At 25.2% G+C, this 27,981-nt stretch overlaps 1 protein-coding gene across 2 annotated transcripts; it reads left to right on the top strand.

Moving 5' to 3' along the window:
* LOC100203734 (cytosolic purine 5'-nucleotidase) lies at positions 1-27,816 on the top strand. Of its 2 annotated transcripts, none has more exons than XM_065792320.1 (24): positions 1-134; positions 1,528-1,601; positions 1,721-1,797; positions 1,877-1,917; positions 2,268-2,307; positions 2,646-2,701; positions 2,892-2,931; positions 4,012-4,121; positions 4,235-4,328; positions 5,708-5,761; positions 5,842-5,867; positions 7,060-7,120; positions 7,261-7,302; positions 8,900-8,981; positions 9,063-9,088; positions 9,344-9,410; positions 9,531-9,574; positions 9,743-9,810; positions 10,470-10,528; positions 11,966-12,017; positions 19,990-20,050; positions 23,389-23,446; positions 25,310-25,428; positions 27,391-27,816. In XM_065792320.1, exons 1-24 carry the CDS (start codon positions 19-21, stop codon positions 27,586-27,588), a joined length of 1,665 nt encoding a protein of 554 aa, XP_065648392.1. In that variant the 5' UTR covers positions 1-18; the 3' UTR covers positions 27,589-27,816. The 2 variants fall into 2 exon arrangements, with proteins under 2 accessions (XP_065648392.1, XP_065648393.1); XM_065792321.1 differs by lacking the exon at positions 1-134 and adding an exon at positions 1,131-1,366.
* Positions 27,817-27,981: the final 165 nt, after the last annotated feature.

The raw sequence follows: 27,981 nt of genomic DNA, 5'->3' as shown, positions 1-27,981 counted from the left end.
CTTTATAGTTTAAAAATAATGATTGACGAGAAGAATATGGATAAAGTTATTTATAATGGCTTTATTAACGCAGATCAAACGATATCTAACCACGATAATGATTACAGCACAGATAAAAGAAATTTATCGGAGAGGTAAATTCAGTCGAGATTTCGAATGTTGTTCAGATAGGATATAAAATAATCCTGGGATAAAATTTATTACTGATGTTGATTATAGATTTTATCAATATCTGCAATTTTATAATAAAGACATCTTTGTCAGTGTTCAAGAAAGTTTCAAAATTTTTTTTTCAATTCTTGTTGTTATTTTTTTTGTTGTTGTTACAATAGTGTTCATGTTATTATTGATATTACTAACATTATTGTTATTTATAATTGTTATTGTTGTTGTTGTTGTTATTGTTGTTGTTGTTATTATTATTGTTATTATTATGATTAATATTATTGTTATTATTTTTATAAAAACTGACAGTCGAAGGTAGAATTTAAGTGGGTTTTTTTTTACTAATTTATATATTTACAAACATATATATATATATATATATATATATATATATATATATATATATATATATATATATATATATATATATATATATATATATATATATATATAATAAGAATAATATAAATTAATAATGATTACTTATATTCATTATCTTTATTTATTGTTATTTATTATCCAGTTGTTATTGTTATTACAAATAGTAATATATATATATATATATATATATATATATATATATATATATATATATATATATATATATATATATATATATATATATATATATATATATATATATATATATATATATATATATATAGATATATATTTTTTAATTATTGTTAACATTTTGTTACTGATAGTAAATAATTGTTTTGTTTTTTTTATAAATAAAAAATTTTAAACCAATTTATGGACACAATGTGATTTTACAGCATTGTTATTTTAAATCATTCATTTTTAAAATCATTTTATATTATTTCTTTACATTTTTTGTTTATTTAATTTTATTTAATAAACAATGGAATCAATTTTATCATAAGATAAGATAATCTATTCATATTAAAGAGGAAATCTGATTATATTTTGTTTAAAACTATCATTGAATTAAACTGTTATTTAAAGAGAAGGTTGTTTATTAAGGGAAGCATTTATCCAATAATCTTTAGAATCTTTTGAAATTATTTTAGTATCTCTTGAAAAAAAGTGTGATTTTTTAAGTTATAAATATATAGCAAAAATTTTTGAAATATAAATATTTAAATATTGAAATGGAAAACATGGGCAGTTTTACTAATTCATCTCTGAGTGAATCTTCTATTGGAACTGATTTATATAAGAGAAGCTCTTCACAAAGGTAAATAGGTATATATATATATATATATATATATATATATATATATATATATATATATATATATATATATATATATATATATATATATATTAAGAGAGAGAGATAAAGTGAAAAAAAAGAGAAAAGTTGTAAATAATATGCCTAAAATATATTCTCTTAAGGGTTTTTGTTAATCGAAGTTTGAGCTTGGAAAATATTCGATATTTTGGTTTTGATATGGATTACACATTAGCTGGTAACTATTTTTATTCTCGAACTTCAGTTAAAATTTGATAATATCTTTTAATTTTAATTATTTTAAAATTTTAATTTTTAGTTTGTCATTTTAAAACTATTTTTTTTGTCAATATTTAGTTTATAAATCACCTGCATATGAAAGTATATCATTTGATTTGGTTGTGAATCGTTTGATTGATGAAGGATATCCTACTGTAGGTTTTTTTAAAATACCTTTGAATAGTGTTAATAAAGTGGTTAAATTTAGTTTTTGTTTTCATTATTATTTTAAAGGAATTGAAAAACTACAAATACGATCCATCGTTTCCTGTTAGGTAAATTAATTTACTTTTTAAAAGATAAACTACAATAGTTAATATACATAAAGAACAGAGCAAAAAAATATTAACCAAATATGTAAATAAAATCAATGACTCTTAAATAAGCATTTTTAATGCCTATTTTAAAAAATAAATATAAATGTTATTTGTAAAACAATAATATAATGATGTTTAAAATGGTATGCAGCATGTGTACATTTTATTTATAACTTAATTCAAACAATAAATTAATGATTGTGCATGCAATGTTTGTATAAACAAAAGTCATTATTTTCTTAAGTTTTATTAATAAAAAATGTACGGATTAAACTATTGTTTTTAAAGTTGTATTTACTTTAACATAGAGGGCTTTTGTTTGACAATCTCTATGGAAACTTATTAAAGGTAATAGTTGTAAAACTTATTTTTGAAGAATTTAAAAAAATGTTTTGAAATAAAATAAAATTTTTCTTATTTTTTTATTGTTGTTTTTGTTAATTGAATGATTTTGTCATAATAAAATTTTATACTTTCATAATAAAATTGTTTGCTTCAATCAACAATCAAATGTTTATTTTTTTAAATGTAGTTTTCAACATTTGTTAATATTATCAAACATTTAAAAACATAAAATGTTTGATAATATTAACAAATGGTTATTAATTGTAGATTGTTAGACTAATTAATTCAAAAACATTAAATGTTTGATTTTTAAGAATATTAACAACTATTTATGCAATTAGGTTGATACTTATGGCAATATATTAACATGTGTGCATGGTTTTGACTTCATAGTAAGGTAGATGTGAATATTTTATTTTTAAATGTTGCAAACAAAGTAAATAAAACAAATTTTTGAAAATATGTTATTTGAATATATTTTTTAAATATTTAATATAGGTAATAGTTGTAAAATTTTTATTATCTATGACTTTAGATAAAAATATTTTCTATAATCTATATTATAAAATTTTATTTTATTTTTAAAGTCCGGATTTAAGGAATACTTACCCAAATAAATTTGTTCAGGTAATTTATTTTTAATCAAACTCTTTTTCACTTATTGTTTTATTTTTAACACTGTTTTTATATTGGCCTTTCCTATATGGAGCTTTTTTTTCTAAGAAGTTTTTTTATCTGCTAGGGATTGTACAAATAATATGGAATATAGGTTTCAGACTTATAATGCTATCAAAATTTGATTTATAAAAATAAAAGTTAATATAAATAAAATATTTTTAAATTCATAATACTGATTTGAAGGAAAATATTAAAAAAATAAAGATGTAAAATTTAAAAAAAAGTTGGCTTTTGACTTGAGAACCACTAACCACAATCTATCCACATATTTACAACATGGTTATTTCATTTTGGTTATTTTCTACAGGTACAGCATTATTATGTACAACAAGATTATAAAATTATTATTAAATATATGTATAGCATTGTAGAGTAATTGTTGAAATTTTTGTTTAGAACACTGCAATCATAATAATTTAATGAAATATTTAAAGCTGTTTTTATTTTACATATAGTTTTTATTTTTAACTTATAGACTATTTTAGGGGAGGGGGTAATTTGGATATTTAGGGTACAAGAGCTTATCAATTTTGAACCTCAAATTTCAATGTAAAATGATAGTCAGATACTCTAGGAATCCAGGTTAAAAAATAATCATTTCAATAACTTTAAATCTTCTGTTATTTTTTTCCCTAGCATAGTCTTCACATTGAGCAAAAAAATAGGACACCCATTTATACCTAATTGGTATTTATGGATGGTTCTTATGATTTGTAAATATCTTTCTTGATATATATATATATATATATATATATATATATATATATATATATATATATATATATATATATATATATATCAGTCATTGGAATTAGGAAAATGAGGTTGGCGATTTATTCCCGCCCTCAAACTGTTAGAGGTTGGTATCAGGTCGATAAAATGAATGCTGAATGCCGACCCTAATTCCGAGGGCTGATATATATATGTATATATATATATATATATATATATATATATATATATATATATATATATATATATATATATATATATATATATATATATATATATATATATATATATATATAGTTTGATAAAGAAAGGTTTACAATTAACAACACATTGTTTAACCTGCCAGAAATCTATCTGCTAGCATGTATTGTAAACATGTTTGAGAAAGTACTACCTGACTTCAAAAGGTTTTTTTTTAATTATCTTTGATTTTACAATATACAATCAATAAATTTAGTTACATAATTGTTATTAATAATATTGCTTGATATATTTTAATATCATAAATTGTTTATTTTAGAGAAGTTAAAGGTGTTATGAACAACAATGTTTTTATATCTTATAAAAGTATGGGCAGAGATATTCGTCATGCCATGGATTGGGTGCATTTATATGTAAGTTTACATTATACTAAAAAAAAAAATTTTTTTTACAAAATGAAACATCTTGAAAATTTTTTCCAGCATGGTATATAATTAGAAAACATACCTTGTTTAAATCAGCTCGGCTTTGAAACACAATGATTATACAGTTTAATTGTTTTTACAATAATAAGATGCTGTATTTTTTTTTTTTAGACAACAGTTAAACAAATGAAAATAACAGTTTTGAATGCAATATTCTTCAAATAATTTTGTTATAACTAAAGTTTTCCTCGGTCAGAAATTTCCAAAATCAAACGTATCTGTTAGCAATGTTGTCATTTAATACTATTTCTATCCGATGCCTCTAAAAATGATATTATTTGATTTTAACCATTGTTTAAAGCCAGACCATTATTTTTAAAATGATTTTCCAAATGTTGTAGCTATTCTATTTGATATATGAAATTCATATACTAGAATTTTGTATGATCGTGTTTGGATCCTTATTAAAATATCAATAGGTATTTAAAATATCAATAGACTAATAACAATAGGCTAATAATAACGTTTTTATTAGCCATTTTTGATTTTGTTTTCTATGTATTTTCCGTAATGATAATCAAAAGAACCAAGTGTTTGTTTTTCTTCAGAATTTAATTGAATCCTGTAGAAAAACTTAATGCCACACATAAAGTACCTATATTTTCCAACATGATTTGTGATACTAAATATTGAGTTTGCACACCTAAACATTTTTGTAACTCATTTTATAATTTTTTTATCATCAGAACAGAACATGTAAAACCATTTTACTTCAATAATGACACCATTAAATTTACAAAACCCGTTCAATCATATTTTGAACAACATTTATCCTTTAACAACCTAGGGGATATTAAAGACTCTTCCATTCTCTTTTCTTTCAAACAAATAGATCCAAATCCAAGTTATGTGAGTCTGTAAAAAAAAAGAAGTTAACTAGAAATTAGAAAATAAATGTTTAAAATTTGGACCCTGACTTGATTTTTTTTAAATAAATCTCATAGTTTTAGCTAAGTTTAGTTAATTTCAGCTGGTTTTTTTTAAATGTATTTTTTATTATTTATTTGAAAATATGTGAGGCTAATCATAATCATCACTATATTAAAAAAAAATCATGTACTTTAGTTATTCAAAACATGTTTAAATTTATTGCCATTAAATATAAACTTCTAAACCCAATTCAAATAAAACCAAAAAAAAAAAAAAAAAAAGACAAAATAAAAATTGAAACAAGTTTTTTTAAAAAAAAAATTTAGTTATTCCTGTGTCAATTTTGTCATATTATGCTTTACACACAAGCATAGTTGTGTATAACATTAACTAATTATTAACTATTACTATAACATTATTAAAACATTTGTTTTTAGGGAAACTTAAAGTCCATTACAGTTGCAGATCCTGATAAATATATTGCAAAAGATGTAAGAATCATTTTCTTTTTTTAATTACTATGTTTACTTCTACATATAATTAATTATACTTATTTTTTTTTTTTTTATAGCCGCGAATTCCACAGCTACTTTACAGGTTTTTTGAATATTTCAAGTTGTTGTTGATTTTGATATTTTAAAAATGTTAATATATTTCATTAAATTGCAGTGGTAGACTGTACATTCTATGTCTCTAAAAAGTGGTGGCATAATGGTAAAGTGCTCACTTCATAAGCACTACCGCCACATTGTTAGTACTACCTTGCTCATTATGTTTTCCTACATAGTAGGTTTATTTAATTTTGTGTTCTGAATTTATAGTAATGAGATGTAATGAGAGAGAGGGACTTATAATAACCTATTTTTATGTGTAAAAATGAAGTAACTAATTGAAATAGATTCAAATGTAAAGCTGTTTTATGTAAATTTAATAACAAATCTTTTTTGTCTTTTTCATAACTTTTATATTAGTAATTATTTTTATTTTTAGTAATCCCCTGGCAAACGTGACTTATTTTAATTGACACAAGTCAAATTAAATAAACTTTTTGGGTTTTATTTTTTTTAAGTCATTTATATATACAGACAAAGGTGGTTTATACATACAACAAAAAGAGTTTGTTTAAGAACAGATTTTTCCACCATCTTCTAAAAATTTTAACAATCACCTATTAAATAATAAGGTTTCACTTATTATTAGATTTAGCTCTATCTTTTTGATCAGATTAAGCAAACAGCACTTTTTAAAACTACTGAATTGCAAGTAATTGTTTTTGTTTGTAATTTATATAAAAGTATAGTATGTAATACTGATAATTAAAAGCTTTCTTAGTTGTTTTCCTTAATTTTCTTTACACTTAAATAAAAATATATAGTATAACATGTTAGCAAACATTTATTGTTATTCATTTTAATATATTGATTTCCCCAAGGTCCAGAAGGGGTACTAATATCAAGGAGCCTACTTTTTTTTTCTTTTTTTTTTTCTTTTTTTTTTTCTTTTTTTCTTTTATCTGAAATGTTGTAACTTTTTCATAATCATTTAACTCTAAAACACAAACTTTGACAAACAAACCTGCTGTGCTGAGAAACAGGTTAAGTGAGGTACTTCTTCTTATTATGTGATGGGGTTAAACTCTGTATTGCCTGCTGTGCAAGCACTCCATCATTGCGCTACTACTTGATTAAATATTTTGTTATAAATAAAATATAAACTTGATTTAGTTTATTTTATGTTTATGAATATATTTTTTAAAATTTGTTCTATTTTATTTTGTGCAACTTTTTAGAATGAGAAAAGCAGGAAAAAAAACTTTTTTACTTACCAACAGTGACTATAAATATACTAAGGTAATTTTACACTGTATTTGTACCATTAAGAAGTATTTTACGCTGTTGATTAAGTTAAGAATATTTTAATGAAAGTAAATTAGATCTACTTTATGTTTTGTCTGTAAAAAAATATTATCTTTAAAATATATATTTTAAAGGAAGTAATGAAGTTTCTCTGTGATTGCGCTGAAAGTCCAGAGGTATGTTCTTTTTTACATTCCTTAAGTTAAATAAAATTAATATTCTGATTAAAGCACTTTTCAAATAATAAAAGATCCTATACTAAACTATACTATACTATAATATTTAATAATTCTATGCCTCTTTTACTTTTATGTTTACATATTACATCGGCTTGGGCAGGAATGGCGTGCAATGGAACGCTATTGCTAACCATGCAAATGATATTTTTTTTTGACAACTTGACCACAACTGTTTAGATAATTTGATTATTCAAACATTTCAGAAATGCGCTAAAAAAACAAATGCTAAGCTAAACTTAAACTAGGAAAAAAATTATATCTTAAGAAATGTTTTATTAAAGTTACGCAAAACGCTTTTACAAATTGCTTCTAATGATTGTTTAATGAATGAACAAATTTTATTTAAATTATTGAAAATTGAAATTAAATTATTGAAAATCACTGTTTTTTTGCACATGTGTCAATAAATTAAACATAAACTGCAAAAAACATGCTTAATAATCTTTGATCCAATTCATTACTATGACATCACAACTAAAGATAAAGTTTATTGATAAATCAAGACACGCGAATAGTTTTGATAGTTTTTATTGAATTAGTCATAATGGTAAATTGGGCAATCTTACTCCAAGAAAGCGGGCTAAAGTCAAAATTCTTCTAAAACAAGGACTGCAGGGAAAAGATATCGCTAGTAAAGTTGGTGTTAGTGAAGCATCTGTTTGTAGACTTCAAAAGAAGCTTAGTTTGGGATCAATTTTGTCACCCTGATGCAAGTCAAAATATCTAAGAGTTTTGCAAAAGAGACACGTTTCTGGTACTAGAGTGTAAAAAGAACAGAAAAGCAACAAGTAAACTGCTGCAGGGTATTATTGAGTAGCACAGTGTTTCTACGAGCAACAGAACAACTAGAATAGATTGTTTGACATGGGGCTTAAAGCTTGTCATTCATTAAAGAAACACAAACTAACTCCTCACATGAAAACTAAATGTCTCAACTGGGTGAAGCACTCTTGCTGCTGGACTAAGGAAGATTGGGAAAGAGTTTTTTTTAGTGATAGGAGTATTACTCAATGTTCTGAGTAGCAAGTGCAGTATGTAAGACAACAAGTTGGGGAGGAAATGAGAGAAGACTGTATTTTTCAGCATGTTAAGCATAACAACGCAGCTTATGATATGGAGTGTAATGATAATTTTTGACACTGGTAAGTTGTATGTTGTAGAAAGTACAATGAAGCAGAACCAGTACAAGACACAGTTAAAGGAGTTGGCTGCAAAGAACGGATTGCAGGGCATTGGAGACTTAATTTTTATTCATGAGGGAGCACCTTGCTATAAGGGGCATAGAGTTGCCCAGTGTTTGACTTCTGAAAGTCTTGAAAGAATACAAACACTTCTGAAGGTTAAAGGTTCCTTCACTAAGTACTAGACAACAATCTCTGTACTGAACTTTATATGAACAGCATTTTTGAATGTAATTTTATGTCATTTTATGCAACACCAAAACTTTTAAAATAATGTTTGACTTTAACTAATTTTAATTTGTTATATAATATTAGAGATAACATCCAAAAAATAATAGCATTGTTGCATTCAGGAAGGTGTTCCCCCTCCTCAGTGGAAAGAACTTTTTGATCTTATTTTGGTTGATGCTAAAAAGCCATTATTTTTTGGTGAAGGTATAATTGTTTTAGTTAATTTGTGAATATTACATGGATGTACTAAATGTGTAAAATTACACAGTTTTTTTTTACAAATAGGAACTGCACTGCGTCAAGTTGATGAAGTATGAAATGTTTTTTTTTTCATGTAGTATTTTAACATATATAAAAATCCTATCCTATTTTATTCTTGTTTTATTATCTTTTCATAATTACTTCCTATTATTCCATCCTGTTAAATTATCCTATTTTATATTATCTCTAAATTTTCATATTATTCTTAAATTTAAATATATTTTTTTATTAAATATTTTTTAAATCCTAATCTTACTTAATACATACTTTATTCTTGTACAATTATTATTGCTGTATAATTTCAGAAAACAGGACAACTTCGGATTGGAAAATATATGGGAAAACTTGAAAATGGCATCATATACTCTGGGGGTAAAATGAAATTGTTTATGATAAATTTTAAATTAAAAAATGTTATGAACATTTAGTTGAAAATTTTTTTAATGCATTATGGTTAAAAAATTTTAAAATCCATTTTGATTATAAATTTAGGAAATTCAGAAGTTTTTTCAGAACTAATTGGTGCTGAAGGGAAGGTAATATTTTTAAGTATTGGTACAGAAGGGAAGGTAGTATTTTTAAGTATTGGTGCTGAAGGGAAGGTAGTATTTTTAAGTAATAAATCTAAAAGTAATTATGTTAAATTTTTATTGCTTCGATTTGCTTTATTATTAATTCAGAAGGCATTTTTTGATATTATATAGGATATTCTTTTTGTTGGTGATCACATATTTGGAGATATACTCAAATCAAAAAAACAACAGGGTTGGAGGTTTATATTTAATTTATATAAAGATAAAATAAAAAATAATAATAATCAATAATTACACAAAACAAAGGTTTTGCACTTTTGTTCTGTGTAATTAAAACATTAAATATTGTTTATAATGATCAACATTGTAGCTCATATGTCAAGCTGCCATTATGATTTGTTATGGTAGATTATATGATACACTAGTTTTGTTTTGTAGCTTTAAAGATATTAGAAACAACAGGATTAAAAAAAATTAGACTGTTGTTATTTGTTTTGATTTGAATGTGGTTTTAATGACCATCGATTGCAGTATTTCTGGTGTCAATATAGCTGTTGACTGAACTAACTTTATTCTAAATTTGTATAAAAGAAAAAAAAATTAATTTTAAATTTAAGGATTAAATACCATTTTTTAATTAATTTAATACAAAAACTTAAAAGAAAAGGAATCAGTTTTTTTTTTGTACCATGTTTTCCACACCAACAGATCACAGCAGACTATCTGCAACAAATTATCCACACTAAGTTGTTTGAAAGCTATTTTTTTAATTGTAAAAAAATATCTCATTAGTCATATGAGTCTGAATAATTAAATTAATGTAAACTAAAAATAAAATAAAAAAAAAGTAAAGTAATAAATGTAAGTTAATAAATTTTTTAATTTTTCATGTTTTCAGAACTTATCTAGTTGTGCCTGAACTAGCTCAAGAGCTTGATGTATGGACTTTAAAACAAGGTAAGTGGGAACAAGGTTGAAAGAAGATAAATGAATATAGTCAGAATGTTTATTTACATATATATATATATATATATATATATATATATATATATATATATATATATATGTATGTATGTATGTATATATATATGTATGTATATATATATATATATATGTATATATATATATCAGGCCTTGTTAAGAATCGTTACGCAGCTCGCATTTTGCTTGCGATAAGGCGATTTGCCTACGCGTTCAGCAGTTTTGCGCTACGCAAAAACTTATATCTTTTAGAATATTTAAATTATCTTTTGATTATCGTTAACGTGACGTTTATTCAGAAGAAATAAAGTCGTAAGTAGAAGCATTTAACCGCAATTGTAAACTAATAGATTTTTTGTTAAAGAAACAGTTTGTTTCATAATTTTTTTTGTTGTTGTTAAAAATTAGTTAAAAAAAAATAAAGTGTTTTAAGTTTTATCTTAAGGAATTAAATATATAAATTCCTTTTAAAAATAAAAATTATTTTTAGTCATAATAGTTTAAAAAATGCACGATTTATTTTGATGTAAATATTTTATTAATAAGATATTTGTTTATTGTTAATTCAATATTGTAAAGTTTTAAAGACGTTCGTTTAATTTATGAAAATAAATTATGATCACGAATATGTTATCGGTAACTGATAAATAACAAAAAAAAACTATTGTTTAAAAACATTATTAAAAAGAGTTCACAAATTAAATAAGAAAAAATTTATTAACAGTTAATAAAATAACCAAAAACCAAATGTAAAATCATAAGAAAATAAACAAACATTTTACGTTTCATGAAAAAAATATTTTGTTCAAAATAAAATTTAGTTCATATTTGAAAAAAATAATAAAAATGATTTTTTTAATAAGAACTTAGATTTTATTTGTAACTTTTGTTATAGTGAGAAAAAAAAAAACTGTTTGTACGATTTTTAACGCGTTAATAAAATAACTTTAATTACAATGTGGTACTTGAAATAACGCTAATGACGCAATATAACTTCTAACGATGCAAAATATATTTGCTGAGTTGAGTTACTTAGAAATGCGTTACGCGTTTTCGCTACGCAGCGAAATCTCGTAACAAGGCCTGATATATGTATTTTTTTTTTAAATATCTTCGCTTTCAACAAGGCTGCAAGCAGCCACTAATTAAAGTTGGAAGTTACTGTAAGAGAAAAGATGAAGATTGTAAAAAATATAATCATATATATATATATATATATATATATATATATATATATATATATATATATATATATATATATATATATATAATATATATATATATATATATATATATATATATATATATATATATATATATATATATATATATATATATATATATATATATATATATATGTATATATATATATGATTATATTTTTGATTATATTTTACACATTTAATTTTTTAGACATGTTTGAGAGATTGCATCGTTTAGAAATACAATTAGCTGAAACTTATAAGTATGGTCATTAAGTTTTTTAAATTTAAAATTTTTAATAATGTGTTAAGTAATGTTAGTTTATGTTATAACATAATAAACTATAATGAATATTGTTAGACTGATCAACCCAAGTTTTAGTTTTTTAATTTCCTAACTTGTTGTAAAGAAAACATATTTAAGGTTTTCTTTATCATTTACTATTCTTGCATGCTTAATACACTGAATGGAAGGTTTATTAGTTTTCAGAAAATCCAGCCTATCCCAAGCTTATTAGAATCTCCCATTTGTTAATTTTTACTTGTTATCAACAAAAACACTATATCTCAAAACTAAAACAAATTTATGAAAAAAATACAAACCTCAAAATTTCAGCTTGATCAACCGAACCGTTCAAAAGTTCAAAAATTGAATTAATATTGACCAAAATCCGAAAAATTTGAGTATGTGGAGTTTAAAAAAGATTTTTTCTATTTTTAACAGATCATAACTTTTTAAATAAAATAGATGATCACCTGAAATTTTTAAGGGCAATAGTTTTTTACCTAAATTATTTATTTTTGTAGGTGTTTTTAACTGATTTTAAACAATTTTTGATTTCTGGTACCTTAAAGTTGCTAAATAATGCAATATTAGAAAATAAAATTTTGGAAACTTTAATGTGCTACAGTTCAATACCAACAGACAAGCTGTGGCAAATTTTTGTTACTTTCATGTAATAAGAGTTTTGTTACTTTCATGTAATAACAAAGTGAATGTAATTTAGCATATTTTTTTTAAAAAAGAGGTATTTTAACAGGCTGCTGCAAGTGCTGAAATAACTTTTAACACATAATTTTAATTTTTTCCACTTGTGGAAAAAATTAAAATTATGTGTTAAAAGTTATTTCAGCACTTGCACCAGCCTGTTAAAATATCACTATTTAAAAAAAAAAATGCTAATTTACATTCACTTTGTAGGCATAGAAAGTAGTGTAGACAGTTAAAATTAATTATGAAACTTTTTACTGGTAAGGTTCTGTATATAGACAATCACCAAAAAAAGTTTAAAAACCTATACTCTATCTTATGACATGATTTTAGCATTTTAAGTGCAATGCTGTTTTAGTTTAAAAAGATACTTAATAGCGCAAGTTATATTGTATTTCAAAAAAATAAAAATGCTGAAAGAAGAAGTGTATATACACTTGAAACACAAGTACACTAATTTCTTTATCTCTGATTTACATAACTCATAATAATGCCATAATCATTATTAGCAAGTTTGTAGTCACAAGCACTTCTACCCTTAATGGATGGAGTACTTATTTAATATATTACTTTGTCAAATGGAACCCAACACTGACTTGATCGTGCATCATTAGTCCATTTTAAATTTAATTTGTTTCTATGCATAAATTTTACATTAACATCTTGATTTTCATTACAAATCTCTAGCACATTCATCATCGCAAAAGCATGTAGTTTATTTACCAGGTTGAAAGTTTCAAAGATCTTTTTTTGCCAAGTTAATATTATTCAGCAAATGGGTATCATAGACAGTATCGCTAGAGATTCTCTGTAAAAATAATTTTTCTCCACCTGGTACAAAACTGTGATAGCTTCTTGTGCCTGGGACTGTGCTCATCTCTTCATTTTGTTTCTTTATGTTAAAATAAGTTTCATGGTTATTGATATCATCACTTTAAATGTAAAATATGTTAACACCTTTAATGTTTTTTTTAACCTATGTAAACAGTTCATTTGGTGTGAGAATCTGGTTTGCATTTGCTGCTTGCAGACTTGCTTTTGCTGCTTCTCTTTTTATAGTTCCTCCTATTCCATCACATGGACTTTTGCTGCTTCTCTATTTATAGTTCTTCCTATTCCATCACATGGACTTTTGCTCAGCATTAATATTGTGATCTTCAAGATGGTACGTTGCGTGTAACAGACATTTGTTATTTTTATACTGTGACACAGCACAATCACTGAAGTATTTTACTTTATTGATTGTGGGTAGTTTGATTTTGATCATAGGGAGTAACTTTATGAGAAAGCAATCAACTGTTGTTTGGTCATGGTGAAGATGGTCAGAAATTCTACAATAGCATTCACAGTTGAGTTAATTTTTTTCATCTTTGTAATAAACAGCAAATGGATATAAGGTAGCTTGATCGGCTTGCCAGTAAAACCCTTGGAATGCATCTTGCACAAGAAAACTATAGTTCTCTGCAAAATCCATAAGAATAAGACAAGTGTGTTGATCTAATGTTCTTTTTGCCTCTGATAAGCAGGAGGATTGTACTTCTTTGATAAAGTGGTGGTGACAAAGGTCATACAAAGTTTCACTTAGAGTTTCAATAAACTCAATAATGCTTGTTTGGACTGTGAAAAGTGCAGTTCGGTCAGTTTACACCCATTGTTTGTATGTGATCTGATTGTCAAAATCGAAATCGTTATTTTCAAATACATTTTCCAAGTAAGTCTTCAAATTTACTTTACCAGGGCAGTTGGGACATAAATGAAACATGCAGCTTCGACTATCTATATTACAAACACATACTTTCATCAAATCTATGTAATATATTACATGACCCTTAGGTAAAGTCAACTTAACATTTTGATGATAAGAACATACGCAAACTGAGTGACTTCCACTACTGTCAACTGTGATGTGCCACTTTGGCCTTAGTTCACAGAACTTGTTGAATTCAACTTTGTGTTTAGGGTATAACTTAAACTTCTTAAATATAAGATAAAGTTCCTTTAATTGAACTATTATTAAATGTTTTTGTGTATGAACTTTAATATTTATATGCACAGAAACAAACTCTTTTTTTCCTGGGCATTGTCTTGTAAATTCTTCGGATTCATAAATTTCAATGACTTTTTGTTTAACAATATCTTCCAAAAGCTGTCCAATTTTAGCCTCAGGTTTAGCAAGTATTCCTTTTTCATTTTTCAACTTTCAATGTTTTGCAAGTTTTTTCAATTGAATAACTATCAGGAGTTAGTGTTAATAGTTGAACTTTTTCTTCCTTCAAACTTATTTTCATTTATTTTTTATTGCATCTAACAGTTTGTCTAAATCGTTACAGTTTATACATTTTTGCTCTTTTTCCGATAATATATCTTTTGGGTCTATACCAATGCTGACACTACTTTGTCATACTTGTTGACACTACTTTGCTGCATTACTTTGCTACACTACAATGCTGACACTACTTTGTCATACTTGTTGCGATTTTTTCAGCTTTTTGCTTTCCACATCCTAATTTGTCGCGTCTACTTACATTTTTGAGTGGAGATATTTCCAATAAAGACGCACTCTTGTTAAGAACTGTTTTAACAAGGTCTGAACAACTAAATCCTTCTTCAGCAGCTTCATCTTGACTAACTTCTGTAATTTTTTCACGTTTGAATTCATTCATACAGTTAGTACAAACTTTTTGACCAGGTTTGATCTTAAGTTTATTTGCTATTGATATGTTGACTTTACACAATCTCTTGATAATTTTTTTCTTGTAGACTTGGATCACAACAGTATTTTTGAAGTGCTTCATATCTAGAAATATACAATTTTTCATTGTGAAAACATATCCCTCATTTGGTTCAAAAGTGTATTCTATCCTTTGAATAAAAACTTCAATACCAGTATCTTTTAGTCTTATTCTTCCTACCATTCTGCAATATGACATTTTATCACAATCTTCATTTAAAACTCTTCTCACACAACATTTCTCTGACATTTTTTACTAATCTAAAAACATTAAAATCGAGGGTTAAACATGTTAATCTATAAACATTATAATCTGAAAAAAAAACTTTTATTTTTTTCCAGTAATAAAATCAGTAAAAATGAAATCTCAAGTACAAGTGCAATATTAAAAACTAAAATAATAAAGTTCAGAAAATACTGTGCAAATTTAGAGTTTAATACAAACTCTTGAGGCAATTGAAGTATTTTACACTTAAATTATAACCATGTGAAAATTATATTATATTATATGCATAAAATATAACAAACATAAAACCATATCAAATATATTAAGACATTGATAATGTTATTTTAGGAAAAACTAATTATATTTATACAGGGGAAAATTACAAATATACACATAAGTCATAGGGCTACAATCATGTCATAAGATAGAGTATAGGTCTTTAAATTTTTTTTGGTGATTGTCTACATAAAGAACCTTGCTAGTAAAAAGTCATAATTTATTTTAACTGTCTACGCTACGCCTACAAAGTAATTTATCATATTTTTTTAAAAAAGTGATATTTAACAGGCTGTTGCAAGTCCTAAACAAACTTTTAACACATAATGTTAATTTTTTCCACAAGTGGTTACTCTAGGTACACAAAAGTAACAAAAAATTGGCATAGCTTGTTTGTTGGTATTAAACTGTAGCACATTAAAGTTGCCAAAAAATTTTTTCTAATATTGCGTTATTTAGCAACTTTGAGGTACAAAAACTCAAAAATTGTTTAAAATCAGTCAAAAACACCTACAAAAATAGATAATTTGGGTGAAAAACTATTAGCCTTAAAAATTTTAGGTGGTCATTTATTTTATTTAAAAAGTTATGATCTGTTAATAATCAAAAAAATCTACTGTAAGCTCCAGATACTCACATTTTTCCAATTTTGGTCAATATTAGTTCAATTATAACTTTTGAACGGTTTGGTCAATCAAGCTGAAACTTTCAGGATAGTGTTTTTTTCATAAAAGCTGTGGGTGGTTTTTTTTGAAGCAAATTTGAGGTGGTACCCTGGGGCACTTTTGAAAAACTAGCTGATTTCATATGGAATAACCTAAATGTGTTTTACATTTCTTACTTTTTTAATACTTTATAGTGTTTCAAAAGTTTAGCAGTTAGTGTTAAATGGATCAGCAGCAAACCTGGTTTACTATTAAAGTGTACAAAAAAAACTATTTAAAATATTGAAACATTTTTAGTATATTTAAATTTATAGAACCTCTGTGGGAATTTGTAGGTTGTTCGTCCAACCAAAATAGAAAAAGTTTGCATATATTAAGTATTATAAAATTATTCAAATTATTATAAAATTTCTTTGTATAGTTACTTTTTATTAAAGCCATCAAGTTTAAACAAAGAAAAGCTCTGAATCAGAAGAGTTACATAAAAATAAATCCAGATGAAAAGAAATATAAAGCTAAAGAAAATGCCAGATTTTGAAAACAAAGATGGAAACAAGATTTTAGAAAATCTTGTTTCCGTCTTTGTTTTCCTAAAACTCACCTAAAACTACATAAATAAATGTATGTATCAAATAAATAAAAATTCATTGATATTATCTTAATTTAAATAATCAATATTATCTTAATTTTAATAATTTACAATTTTTGTGGTAGTTACCTAGACATCTAATATTGTACAGGAATCTTTTACTATATAAACAACTCTATGAACTATTATTTATTTCTAAACGCAAGCTATGAGTCTAATATTAGATTTTGGTTTGTGTTTTAGCTTGAAATAAAAATTTGCATGCTGACTATATGGTCTTTACAGAAACAATTCTTTGTCATGTAATCATTATTATATTTTAAAATTTTTATAAATAAAATTTTAACAAAGCAATTCTAATTGGAAGAAAAAAAAACAAAATAATATGGATATATAAATATAATTTTAGAGAAAAGTGATTTCAAGGTTAAAATTTAAAAAAAGAGCTTTTTTGTGCGTTTCGTAGATGGCCGCTTGCTTTTAGTTCTACTTGTATCAAATTTTCTTGTTATTGCATTTTTTCTTTGAATAATACAAACTCATAGTAATTCGCATGTTAACGAGACAAAAATAAGGCTGAATATTGTATTTTGTTAAATCTCATGTTGCATAGTTGCATAGTTGCAGAGGTGAAAAGTAACAAATTACATTTACTCTTTATTTACATTTAATTTTTATTTTTAGGTATTTTTTTAAATCTATACTTTTACTTAAGTATATATTTTTTTATTGTGTTTTTCTTTGCTACATTTTTAATCATAAACAATACTAAGTAGAAAAATTTATTGTGTATTAGTAATTAATTACACAGAAAGTATGAATTAACTTTCTTAGTTGATAAAAATTATTGCCTGTTTTATAAAATTGTTTCCATATATTTTTCAGTGATGTTTTAAGTCAAATTAAGAAGACATTAAAAATTTGCCGAGCTTACGTTTCGAATTTTAATCTTTCTTTTAGAATTTTCAAAGAAAATTTTAAAAGAATTTAAAAAAAAAACTTACTGTTTACATTTTATATGGGGATTTACTATGTTTACATTTTATATGAAGATTTACTATGTTTACATTTTATACAAAGTACTATAAAAAAATATGAAAACTAACTTGTTATTTTCAATTAATTATATATCCTAGTTACACAATTATTGGCTTTATTTTGAAAATGTTCCTTTTTAGATGCTCCTTGTTATAAGAAAAAAAGTAATTATTCAAAGCATTTTTTACATATATTTTTACATATATAGCGCACATATCTACACAAAATATAATGAGAAATTTCCCAATTCTAAGTTTCTACAAACACAAAGAAGAAAAAAATACTTTAACTGATAAAATGAGTGCTAAATAATGACAAATTTTAAATCGTATTATTTATATTAAAAACAAACACACCTAAAAATATTACTTATATAAAAATATTACTTATATAATGTAAATATATACTAAAAAAAAATAGACCACATTGTTTATGTTTTTTATTCGACAGGTCTGTTACCTGGGAATGGCTGTTATCAAAGTAACACGGTAACATTTACCCTAAGTACATTTTTAATGAGCTACTTTTTACTTGTACTTGAGTAAACTTTTTGATCGGTAAGATTTGCTTGTACTTGAGTAAACTTTTTGATCGGTAACGTTTACTTGTACTTGAGTAAAATTTCACTCAAGTAACAGTAACTTTTACTTGAGTACAAAATTTTGTTACTTTTTCCACCTCTGCGTAGGTGATTTAAAGAACTCTTCATATATATCGATCACTGATAAAAATAAAAGTTTTTAGTGTAATCAGTTTTTAAAAACTGTAGACTTATAAAAAAAGTCTCATAAATCTTGATTGTTAAAAATAAGCTTTTGGTTTATTTCTTAAAACTTATATAAGCATATTAAATCCTATTGAAGTTGTGATAAAACAGCTGTTTAAAAATGCATATTAGAAGCACAATGCACAGTAGAATTAAATTGTTGTATACCTGTTCTGTAGAGGTTTTTAATCTAAGGTGACAATAAATTGAAACTAGATTTAAGAAAAAATTCCTACTCACCCTTTTATTAAGACCCTCTCCCCTGTTTATTAGATCTGGACTAAAATTACCCCCCCCCCCCCTTTTATTACCACTCCTTGTTTTAAGCATGTGAGAGTATAAAGTTATAACAAAAAAGTTTAAATAAAAAATAGCTTCTTTTTGACTTTGAGAGACTTATTTTGGTTGAATAGTCTTGAAAGTATAATATGAAATGAAAAAGTATTTATGTGATTAATAATGAAAATGCAATATTTGTATTAAAAAAATTCCACTTTCATTAGATTCCGATTTCACCATGGAAATAAAATATAAAAGAAGTGCCAAAAATTAACTTTTTGTAAAACCAGGTTCTGACTAAGGAGCTAGGGTTTACAAAAAGATAGAGGATAAATTTGAGTATGTTTGGATTTTGTTTGAAATGTAAGGATAAATGTAAATACATGTGTATAAAATGACTGACATATAAAAAAAGACAAAATAAAATGTACTTTAATCTTGTATTTAAATAGTTGCTATTCTTTTAAAGCTTAAGTATAAATATTTCAAAGTTTTTGTAGACCATTTCTGTAAATTAAAAAGAATATTAAATAAATAAAAAATTATGAAACTAAAATTTAAACTGTAAATTAAAAAAATTATTTCAAGGCCATCTTTTGTTAATTTGGTCTAAATTATAACAAAGAAAATGATAAAAAATAATTTCAATTCATAGCGTTTTTTTTCTACTTTAGGGATTTGGATTCCACTAATGTTGACAAAATAGACATTACACAACTACGGAATGACATAAAGGTTTAGCTTAATATGATACTTAATATAAAATAATTTAAAATTAAATTTATATTTTGTTTTGTAATCTATTTTTTAATCTAAAACATCCACCTTTTAAATGGATTTTTATTTTAAAAAAATTATTATTTTTTATAAACTAGCTTTAAATTTTAAACATTTGTTATATCATTGACCTCATAAGGTTTGACCATCCTACTGTGTACTACACAGTAGTAGTAAACGACCAGGGCTTTGGCCGGGGCTAGGTTTGATAACACATAGCCGTGACCAGGGCCAGGTTTATGACCAGGGCTGCATAAATATTGATAGATCCTATAAGTGTTATTTTTAATTAAAATTTATGATAGGAGTTATAATTAAAAACAATACTTTTATTGGATCTATCAATTTTAATGTAGCCCGGGCCGGGTTTATGACCCGGCCGACTATCAATATTTATGCAGCCCTGGTCATAAACCTGGCCCCAGTTGCAGCTATGTGTTATCAAACCTAGCGCCGGCCAAAGCCCCGGTCGTTTCACCTCATAAGCCAGAAGTTCCGAATTTGATCCCCACCACGCCCCTGGTAGTACCGTGCTCAACTTGTTTCTCTGCGCAGTGGCCTTGTTTGTCAAGGTGTGTGTTTTGGAGTTATAGAGTTGAGAAAAGTTTGTAACCACAAAAAGTAGCCTCTTTGACTGTAGTGACCCTCTCGGCCTTAGGGAGGTGAATAATTGAAAAAAAAGTAAAAATTTTTTCCTATATGGAGAAGTAGTTATAATCCGAGATTTTCAGCTAATTTTCTTTTTGGAGGATAAAGTTTTGGAATTTGAAGTATGCCTTTAAAAGAAGTAACAGTGATGATGAAGTAACAGTGGTCTCTGAAAAGCTTTCAGTTGGCTTTAATTTATCATGATTCTTTAATTCTAATGTAGTCAACTCTGGCTGCAGTAAAATTTCACTTTCTTTTTTATTATTCTGTTCAAAGTGAATTTCATGGATATGGATAACCTGATATTATTATTATTATTATTATCACTCAAAGATGTTCTTGGATACTCATTTTCTAACACATACCGATTAAATGGGACAATTCCAGTTGCTCTAAAACTTGAAGTAGCATTTTCTATATTAGCAGCTCTTAAATATGCTTCATTAAAAATTTCTCCAAGATTTTCTGTTTGTATTCGTCTTCCTGAATGGTTTCGCATCCCTCTCATACATGCTTGATTAAAAAAGGTTTTCAAAGGCTTAAAAAATCCACTGTCCAATGGTTGAAGTTTATGAGTTGTGTGTGGTGGTAGCAATACCAAAAACAAACCATTGTCATGAGCATAGTCTATAAGTTGACCGTCAAATATAAGTAAAACTTTGTTGATCAAGGTGCATCGTACACGTTTAACAAAATGTTATATATATTCAAGAAATAAATCAGTATCAACCCAGCCATTTTCTGAGCATCCTTGAATAGTTCCAACTGGAGCATTATCTGTGAATAATTTCTCTCTTTTTTGCGCTTAAATATCATCATGGGTAGTACATAATGACCAACAGAATTACATGCACATAAAATTGTTGTTGTGATTCCTTTTTCCCCACTTGTCACTGATGAAACACAGTGTTTTCCTGTAGATGAGATAACTTTTAATGGCTTATGGACGTATGACAACCCAGACTTATCACAATTAAAAATTTGATTTGGCTCAAAGTGATATTTATCTACCAAATTCTCTAAATTACTAAAATAGATTTTAATATTATCTTTGTTTAAATCAAATACTCTGTTTATAGAAATTGCTTCTGGTTTTCTTAGTGATAAATCAGGATGGCGTTTTAAAAAGCCTCGTTCAACGTCTTCTTCTGCTAATTTACTATCTTTGTTAAAAGGATTTGGAATTAAATTTTTTTTTGCAGAACTCAAATACTATCAATCTAATATCCATCATTGAAAGACCATAAAATTAGTATGTAAACTACTTTTAAGTGAAGCCTTTTTAACATGCCGATGTAGTGAATCTTTTGGCAAACTAAAGTTTTTACAAGCTTTTCTTAAAGAGATCTGATTCAACTTTACTGCTGTAATAGCATTTTTCACGTCAGTTTCGTTTCAGTTAGCTTGATTAGTTTTTCTCTAGTAATTTCTCATTTAAAAATTTTTTGTCACTAAATGACAAAACATAACTTTGTTGTCACTAAATGACAACAAAGTTATGTTATATTCTTTTAAAGTTTCTAACAAAATGATGTTTTACTTTTACATAAAATTCTTTCATAAAATGATAATAGCAAGGTTATAAACTTGCTATCCTAAACGTTTACTTTGATGATTTATTTCAGTAATCTTTGAAACAAAATAATCTGACATAAAAAGAAGAATGGCAGCTGAAAGATACAAATAAATGATTACAAACTCAATATTATGCTTGTTCTGTGGTAAAAAATGGCAGCATGCATGGATTTTTTCCACAAAAGAAAAAAAATTAATTTTGATTTTTTAAATCAAATTGATGCAACTTGTAAGTTTAAACCCACTTTTCTATGTCATATTATAGGAAAAAACTGATGGAAACTACTTTAAAACATTAAAAAAACATAAAAAATTTAATATAATAAAACAAAATTACTGTACCATTTCAAAATAATTCTGTACAAAGCTAGAAAACTTAAATGTCTCGCTTTGCCCATGGTTACCCTATCTTAAAAAATTAAAACTATTTCATTGGAACCCATTTTACTCTACTAGTAATGTGTTTTTTTTAACTATGATAATGTATATCTTTTTTATGTTAATATCTTTTTATCATTTAATAATGATAATATTTATCCTATCTTTTTGGTAAAAAAAAAAAAATTTAAGCTATGTTAATATAAATAAATATCTTTAGTAGAAAAAAAAAATCATTGAACTATAAGAATTCCTATTACATCTCTTTAGTAAAAAATTTAACACGTATTGTCATATTTTACCATCTCTCAATTTTGTTTTTATAGAGGAGAATTGGCCTTTAAAGTTACATGATAATAATAAAATAATAGTTCTTTATAGCTTGAATAACCATTATCTTTAAACAACTATATTCCTTTCTTTCATATTGTAGTCACTAATTGTTTTTAATGTGGACTTTTTTCTTAAAATTATTGGTTTATCTTATATATTAGCTCTATTTTATATTTTTTCATCTTGCTACTTTAAAATTTGTAAACTTGTTGAGTCTGAAACTTATTATATGAAACTAAAAATATAAAACTTTTTGAATTATATCTCATGTTTCTATTTGAGTCATACATTTTTTTAGCCATTCATTTTTTAACCATTTAATTAAAGTAGCCTAATAGCATATGTAGTTTTTTATTTTTTAGGAGGTTGTTCACAGTATGGAAATGTGTTATGGTCAACTAGGAAGTCTTTTTAGAAGTGGTATGATTTTATTGTTATTATATTGTAATTAAACTATTGTACTTTTTAATAATTATTTTTAAAGAACTTTAAAATGCATAAATTATTATGAAGGAAAGTAAAAGACTGCAATAATCACTATTAAAAATGCATTGTCATGTTCTTGAAAATCAGATGCTGAAATTATTTTGTTTTATTACTCATAAAGCTGTTAAAGAGAATCACATGCTCCGTGTACCATGCTTCAATCATTTTAATTTAAAAAATTAAAAGTTATAGTTAAAATCAGTATAGTGTCTAATAAAAGAGAAGTTCAGAGTTTAATTCCTACTATATATCTACTAGTACTGTGCTTAACTTGTTTCACATTGGGCTTCTTTATTAAGTCTCACCTTGTATCTGGTAGTACTGTACTTAACTTGTTTCGCAGCAGGCTTCTTTGTTTTCATGTCCTTGTTTTGGAGTTAAAGGGTTGAGAGAGGGTTTTAACAATTTAAATAAAAGATAGTCTTCTGCACTATAGGAAAGTCCCACCCTCGCTTTGATAATGAGTCCCACCCTCGCTTTGATAATGAGTCCCACCTTCGCTTTGATAATGAGTCCCACCTTCGCTTTGAGAAGTTTAAAGTAGTAAAAAAAAGTTTAATCAACAAACTTTTGGTAGAAAAACCAAAAGATGTTTGAAATTGTTTTCTTTTTTTTTTTTTTTTAGTGTTTTGCTCTTTATCTTTATTTTTTGTTTCTTTTTTTATTATATATATTTTTTTTATTAGCTTAATCTTATTTCTAAGTTTTAATATTGTTTGCAACTATGCTATATGCCAACTTTGTTATAAAAATATAGTAAAAACATAACATAAAGAAGGTTTATATTTTTTAAAGTTCACTGTAACTGTACTGCACATAGACCCTGAACAGAAAAACTGTATATACAGTCTTCTCCGTTTAGCCAGTGCTTTAGCGCTCAAATCTTTTTGTGCTCGCCCACACGCCCGCAAAAACTTGGGCGAGCGCATGATAAATTGCTTGCCAAAAAAAATTAAAAGGTTGTTGTTTTAAATTGCAACAAAATATTTTTGTTTATTTGTTCAACTTTTATAAAAAATGCTTTTTTTTTACCAGTTTTTTTTTTGTAATTATTTGGTCAAGTATTTATTTAAAGCATTCTTTCTGTTTTATTTTAATTTATATAGCAGGAAAAAAATGAATTTTTTAAATCGTGCAGGCTAACTTAAAAATGACCATCCTGCCAGCGCTTTTTCGAGTGCTGGCATCAAATTTTAAACGGAGAAGACCGCATATAAAAACTACATTAGAGAACCACAATCAGCAAAATAGTTTAGGTAAACGTTTTTTGTTTGAAATGTCTGATTATTTATTGAATTCCAGACACAACTGCCATGAATGCTTTTTTTTTTTTTTTTTGCTAAACTAAAGTATTTAAAATGAGCATTTTCAAGCATACAGTTTTTACATAAAGTTTGGTTTTTACATAAAGTTTTCTTTTCCATAAAGTTTGGTTTTTACATAAAGTTTGGTTTTTACATTAAGTTTTTTTTGCATTAAGTTTGGTTTTTACATAAAGTTTGGTTTTTACATAAAGTTTAGTTTTTACATAAAGTTTAGTTTTTACATAAAGTTTCGCTTTTACATAAAGTTTGGTTTTTACCCGTTATGAGGTGATATAATCCTGTGTTATGTGATAAATCTTGTGTGCATGTTGTACCCAAGTTTGTTGATAATTATGAGCTGTCAATTATTTTATTTATTTTTTTTCAATTTTCTATAAAGTTTTCAAAAGTTATTATTTATACTGTTATATAAATCTTATATAAAGTAAAAAAAAATTTTTTTAAAGTATTGAGCAATTTTATTTTTATTTAGGATCGAGACAAACATTTTTTGCAAGTCAAAGCATGAGGTATGCAGATTTGTACGCAACATCATGTGTGAACTTGCTCTACTATCCATTTAGCTATCTTTTCAGAGCACCTCCGCAACTGGTAAATTTTTACTTTTTTCTTAGTTGCTTAGTGGCAACAGTTGTTACTGTCAATAATAACAACTGTCAACATAAACTTTTCACTTGGTGACATCAAATTTATGTAGTTTCATTTTTTTTGGTTTTTATAATTGATTATTTTAAGGGCTGCTGATAAGTATCTAATGATAAATATCTTTAAATATAATAAAATTACATTTATTAATAAATGTTTAATAAATTTATCAGTATTGTTTAGCTGTCATACAAAAAATTATTAAAAAGTACTTATTACAGCAGTTCAACTTTTAATAACTTTAATTTTTAATAACTTTAGTTTTCAAAACTTTTAATAACTTTAATTTCTTTTACAACTTTCAATAATAAATTAAACATTTATATTAAGTTTAGAAACTTTTTCCTTTAAGTTTTAACAACAGGGCAAACCAAGCAAAAATGAGTTTTTAACTACCTTGCTGACAATAAAATATTAAATTGAATTCAACTATCAACTATCTTGAAGAAGTGATTAGTGGAACTAAATTGTGTTTTTACTAACTTTTTCTTAACTATCAACTAAGCTGGCACAAAAGTATAAAAATAATAAGAAAGTAATTATTAAGTCTTATTGATTAAAACACGTTAAAAGTAATTCAGCTAGAAGATTAAAGTCAAAATTAAAAAAAAAAGAATTATTAAAAAAGAAAGTATATTGATATTAACTTTCATATTTTTCAGTAGATGTGGATTTTTAATAATCAACATTTGATGTGGATTTTTAATAATCATAATTTGGCCAATAAAGATCCAATGGTTCAATTTTTGTTTTCTTTTTGGAAGGATAGGGGGAACATTTTGAGACATTAACAAACAAGAAAGAAATAGATTTTGTCAGGTTGTTTCAAGTTAATGTTTTCTTGTAAAGTGACACAAATATGATGTATTTGTATATAAACAATTTTTAAGTTTCATTAGGTTAAAATGATATACATATATATATGAGGAATGGACTTGCAAAACCTGATAATTCACTTTTTCAAAAAATCTGACTTGCGCACACCACTGGATAGCTCTTGTAATTTTGCATCAGGAAAATAATTCAGGACATGCAGAATCCAATATTTCTATCACATGGTAATATGCATACAATAGTGTTTCAATTACAACTGCATAACAAACAGATTTTCTGAAAACGGTTTTTGCCAATTATCTCGAAATGACAAAAAAGTGAATTATCAGGTTTTGCAAGTCATATATAATATATATAATATATAATATATATAATATATAAAAATAAAATAAAATAAATATATATATATATATATATTTGTAGTGCTTAACCCAAAACGCGACCGTTGTTAAACAAGCCCCACTTCGCTTGTTTTTTACAAAATATAAAACAAAACTATATATGTATTTCGATACGTTTATTAATTTAAAAAAAATTTATTTTAAAAGCATGCACACATTTTAGCATAGCTATGTTTTAATATAACAACTCTATGGATTGGTTTTAATCTAGTTTAAACATATAGGCATTAAATAATATATATGTTGCATTTCTGCAACACTATGCATTCAAAGGTAGGATATAAAAAATATATTAAAGTATTTAGCCACAACCATTTACAACATTTACATTTGCAAATAAAATGAAGGAAGCAAAATAAAATTTAAATAATAAAAAATATTAAGAGCTATATATATATATATATATATATATATATATATATATATATATATATATATATATATATATATATATATATATATATATATATATATATATATATAAATAATATATATAATTTATATATATATATAATATATATATATAATATATATAATATATATATATATATATAATATATATAAATATATATTCCAGAGAGAGATACATGTATTCATGTATATGTATAAATAGTATATATGTATAATATAGTCTAAAAATTAGAAAAAAATTATTTAAGTTATGCAAATTTAGATGCCTCATGAATCTACCGTACATCACGAGAAACATGTTACTAATTACGGTCCATTAGAAAACGCCCGCAGAAGCATTATTTGTGATGTGAATCACACAATGTGTAAAACTTTAACTGAAGAACATGAATGTGACGAGGAAGAATTTCGCGAAGGAAAAGTTTCATGTATTGATGATACAACGCCTACCGAGTCATAGAAATCTCTTAAGAAGTTTGATTATTAAAACTTGTGAAATTACAAGTTATTATTAGCGTTATTTATTCTATAACAAACTGTGTATTTTTAAAGGTTTTGGTTTTATATTTTGCTATTTATAAATAATTAGGCTCAATCTTGATTGTATACAAGTTTGAGTATCAAGTAAATTCATTTTTTGAGATGATAATAGCGTTAGAAAGAAAATATACAAATTAATATTAAATTATATCAAGTTTTTTTTGTATAACTAATTTTTTTTTTAATACGTGCGTGTATTAGGTATACGACATTTTAACTCTGTGTTTTTTTGTTTATTTATTCGTTTTTTGTTTTTTTTTGTTTGTTTGTTTGTGTTTTTTTGTTTGTGTACTTGCATAACTAGTAAATTTTT

This window comes from Hydra vulgaris, chromosome 03 (genome assembly GCF_038396675.1).
Source record: "Hydra vulgaris chromosome 03, alternate assembly HydraT2T_AEP".
NCBI classification, from domain to species: Eukaryota; Metazoa; Cnidaria; class Hydrozoa; order Anthoathecata; family Hydridae; genus Hydra; species Hydra vulgaris.
Note: the sequence above shows the minus strand (reverse complement) of the source record. Positions and strands in the feature narration are given on the sequence as shown.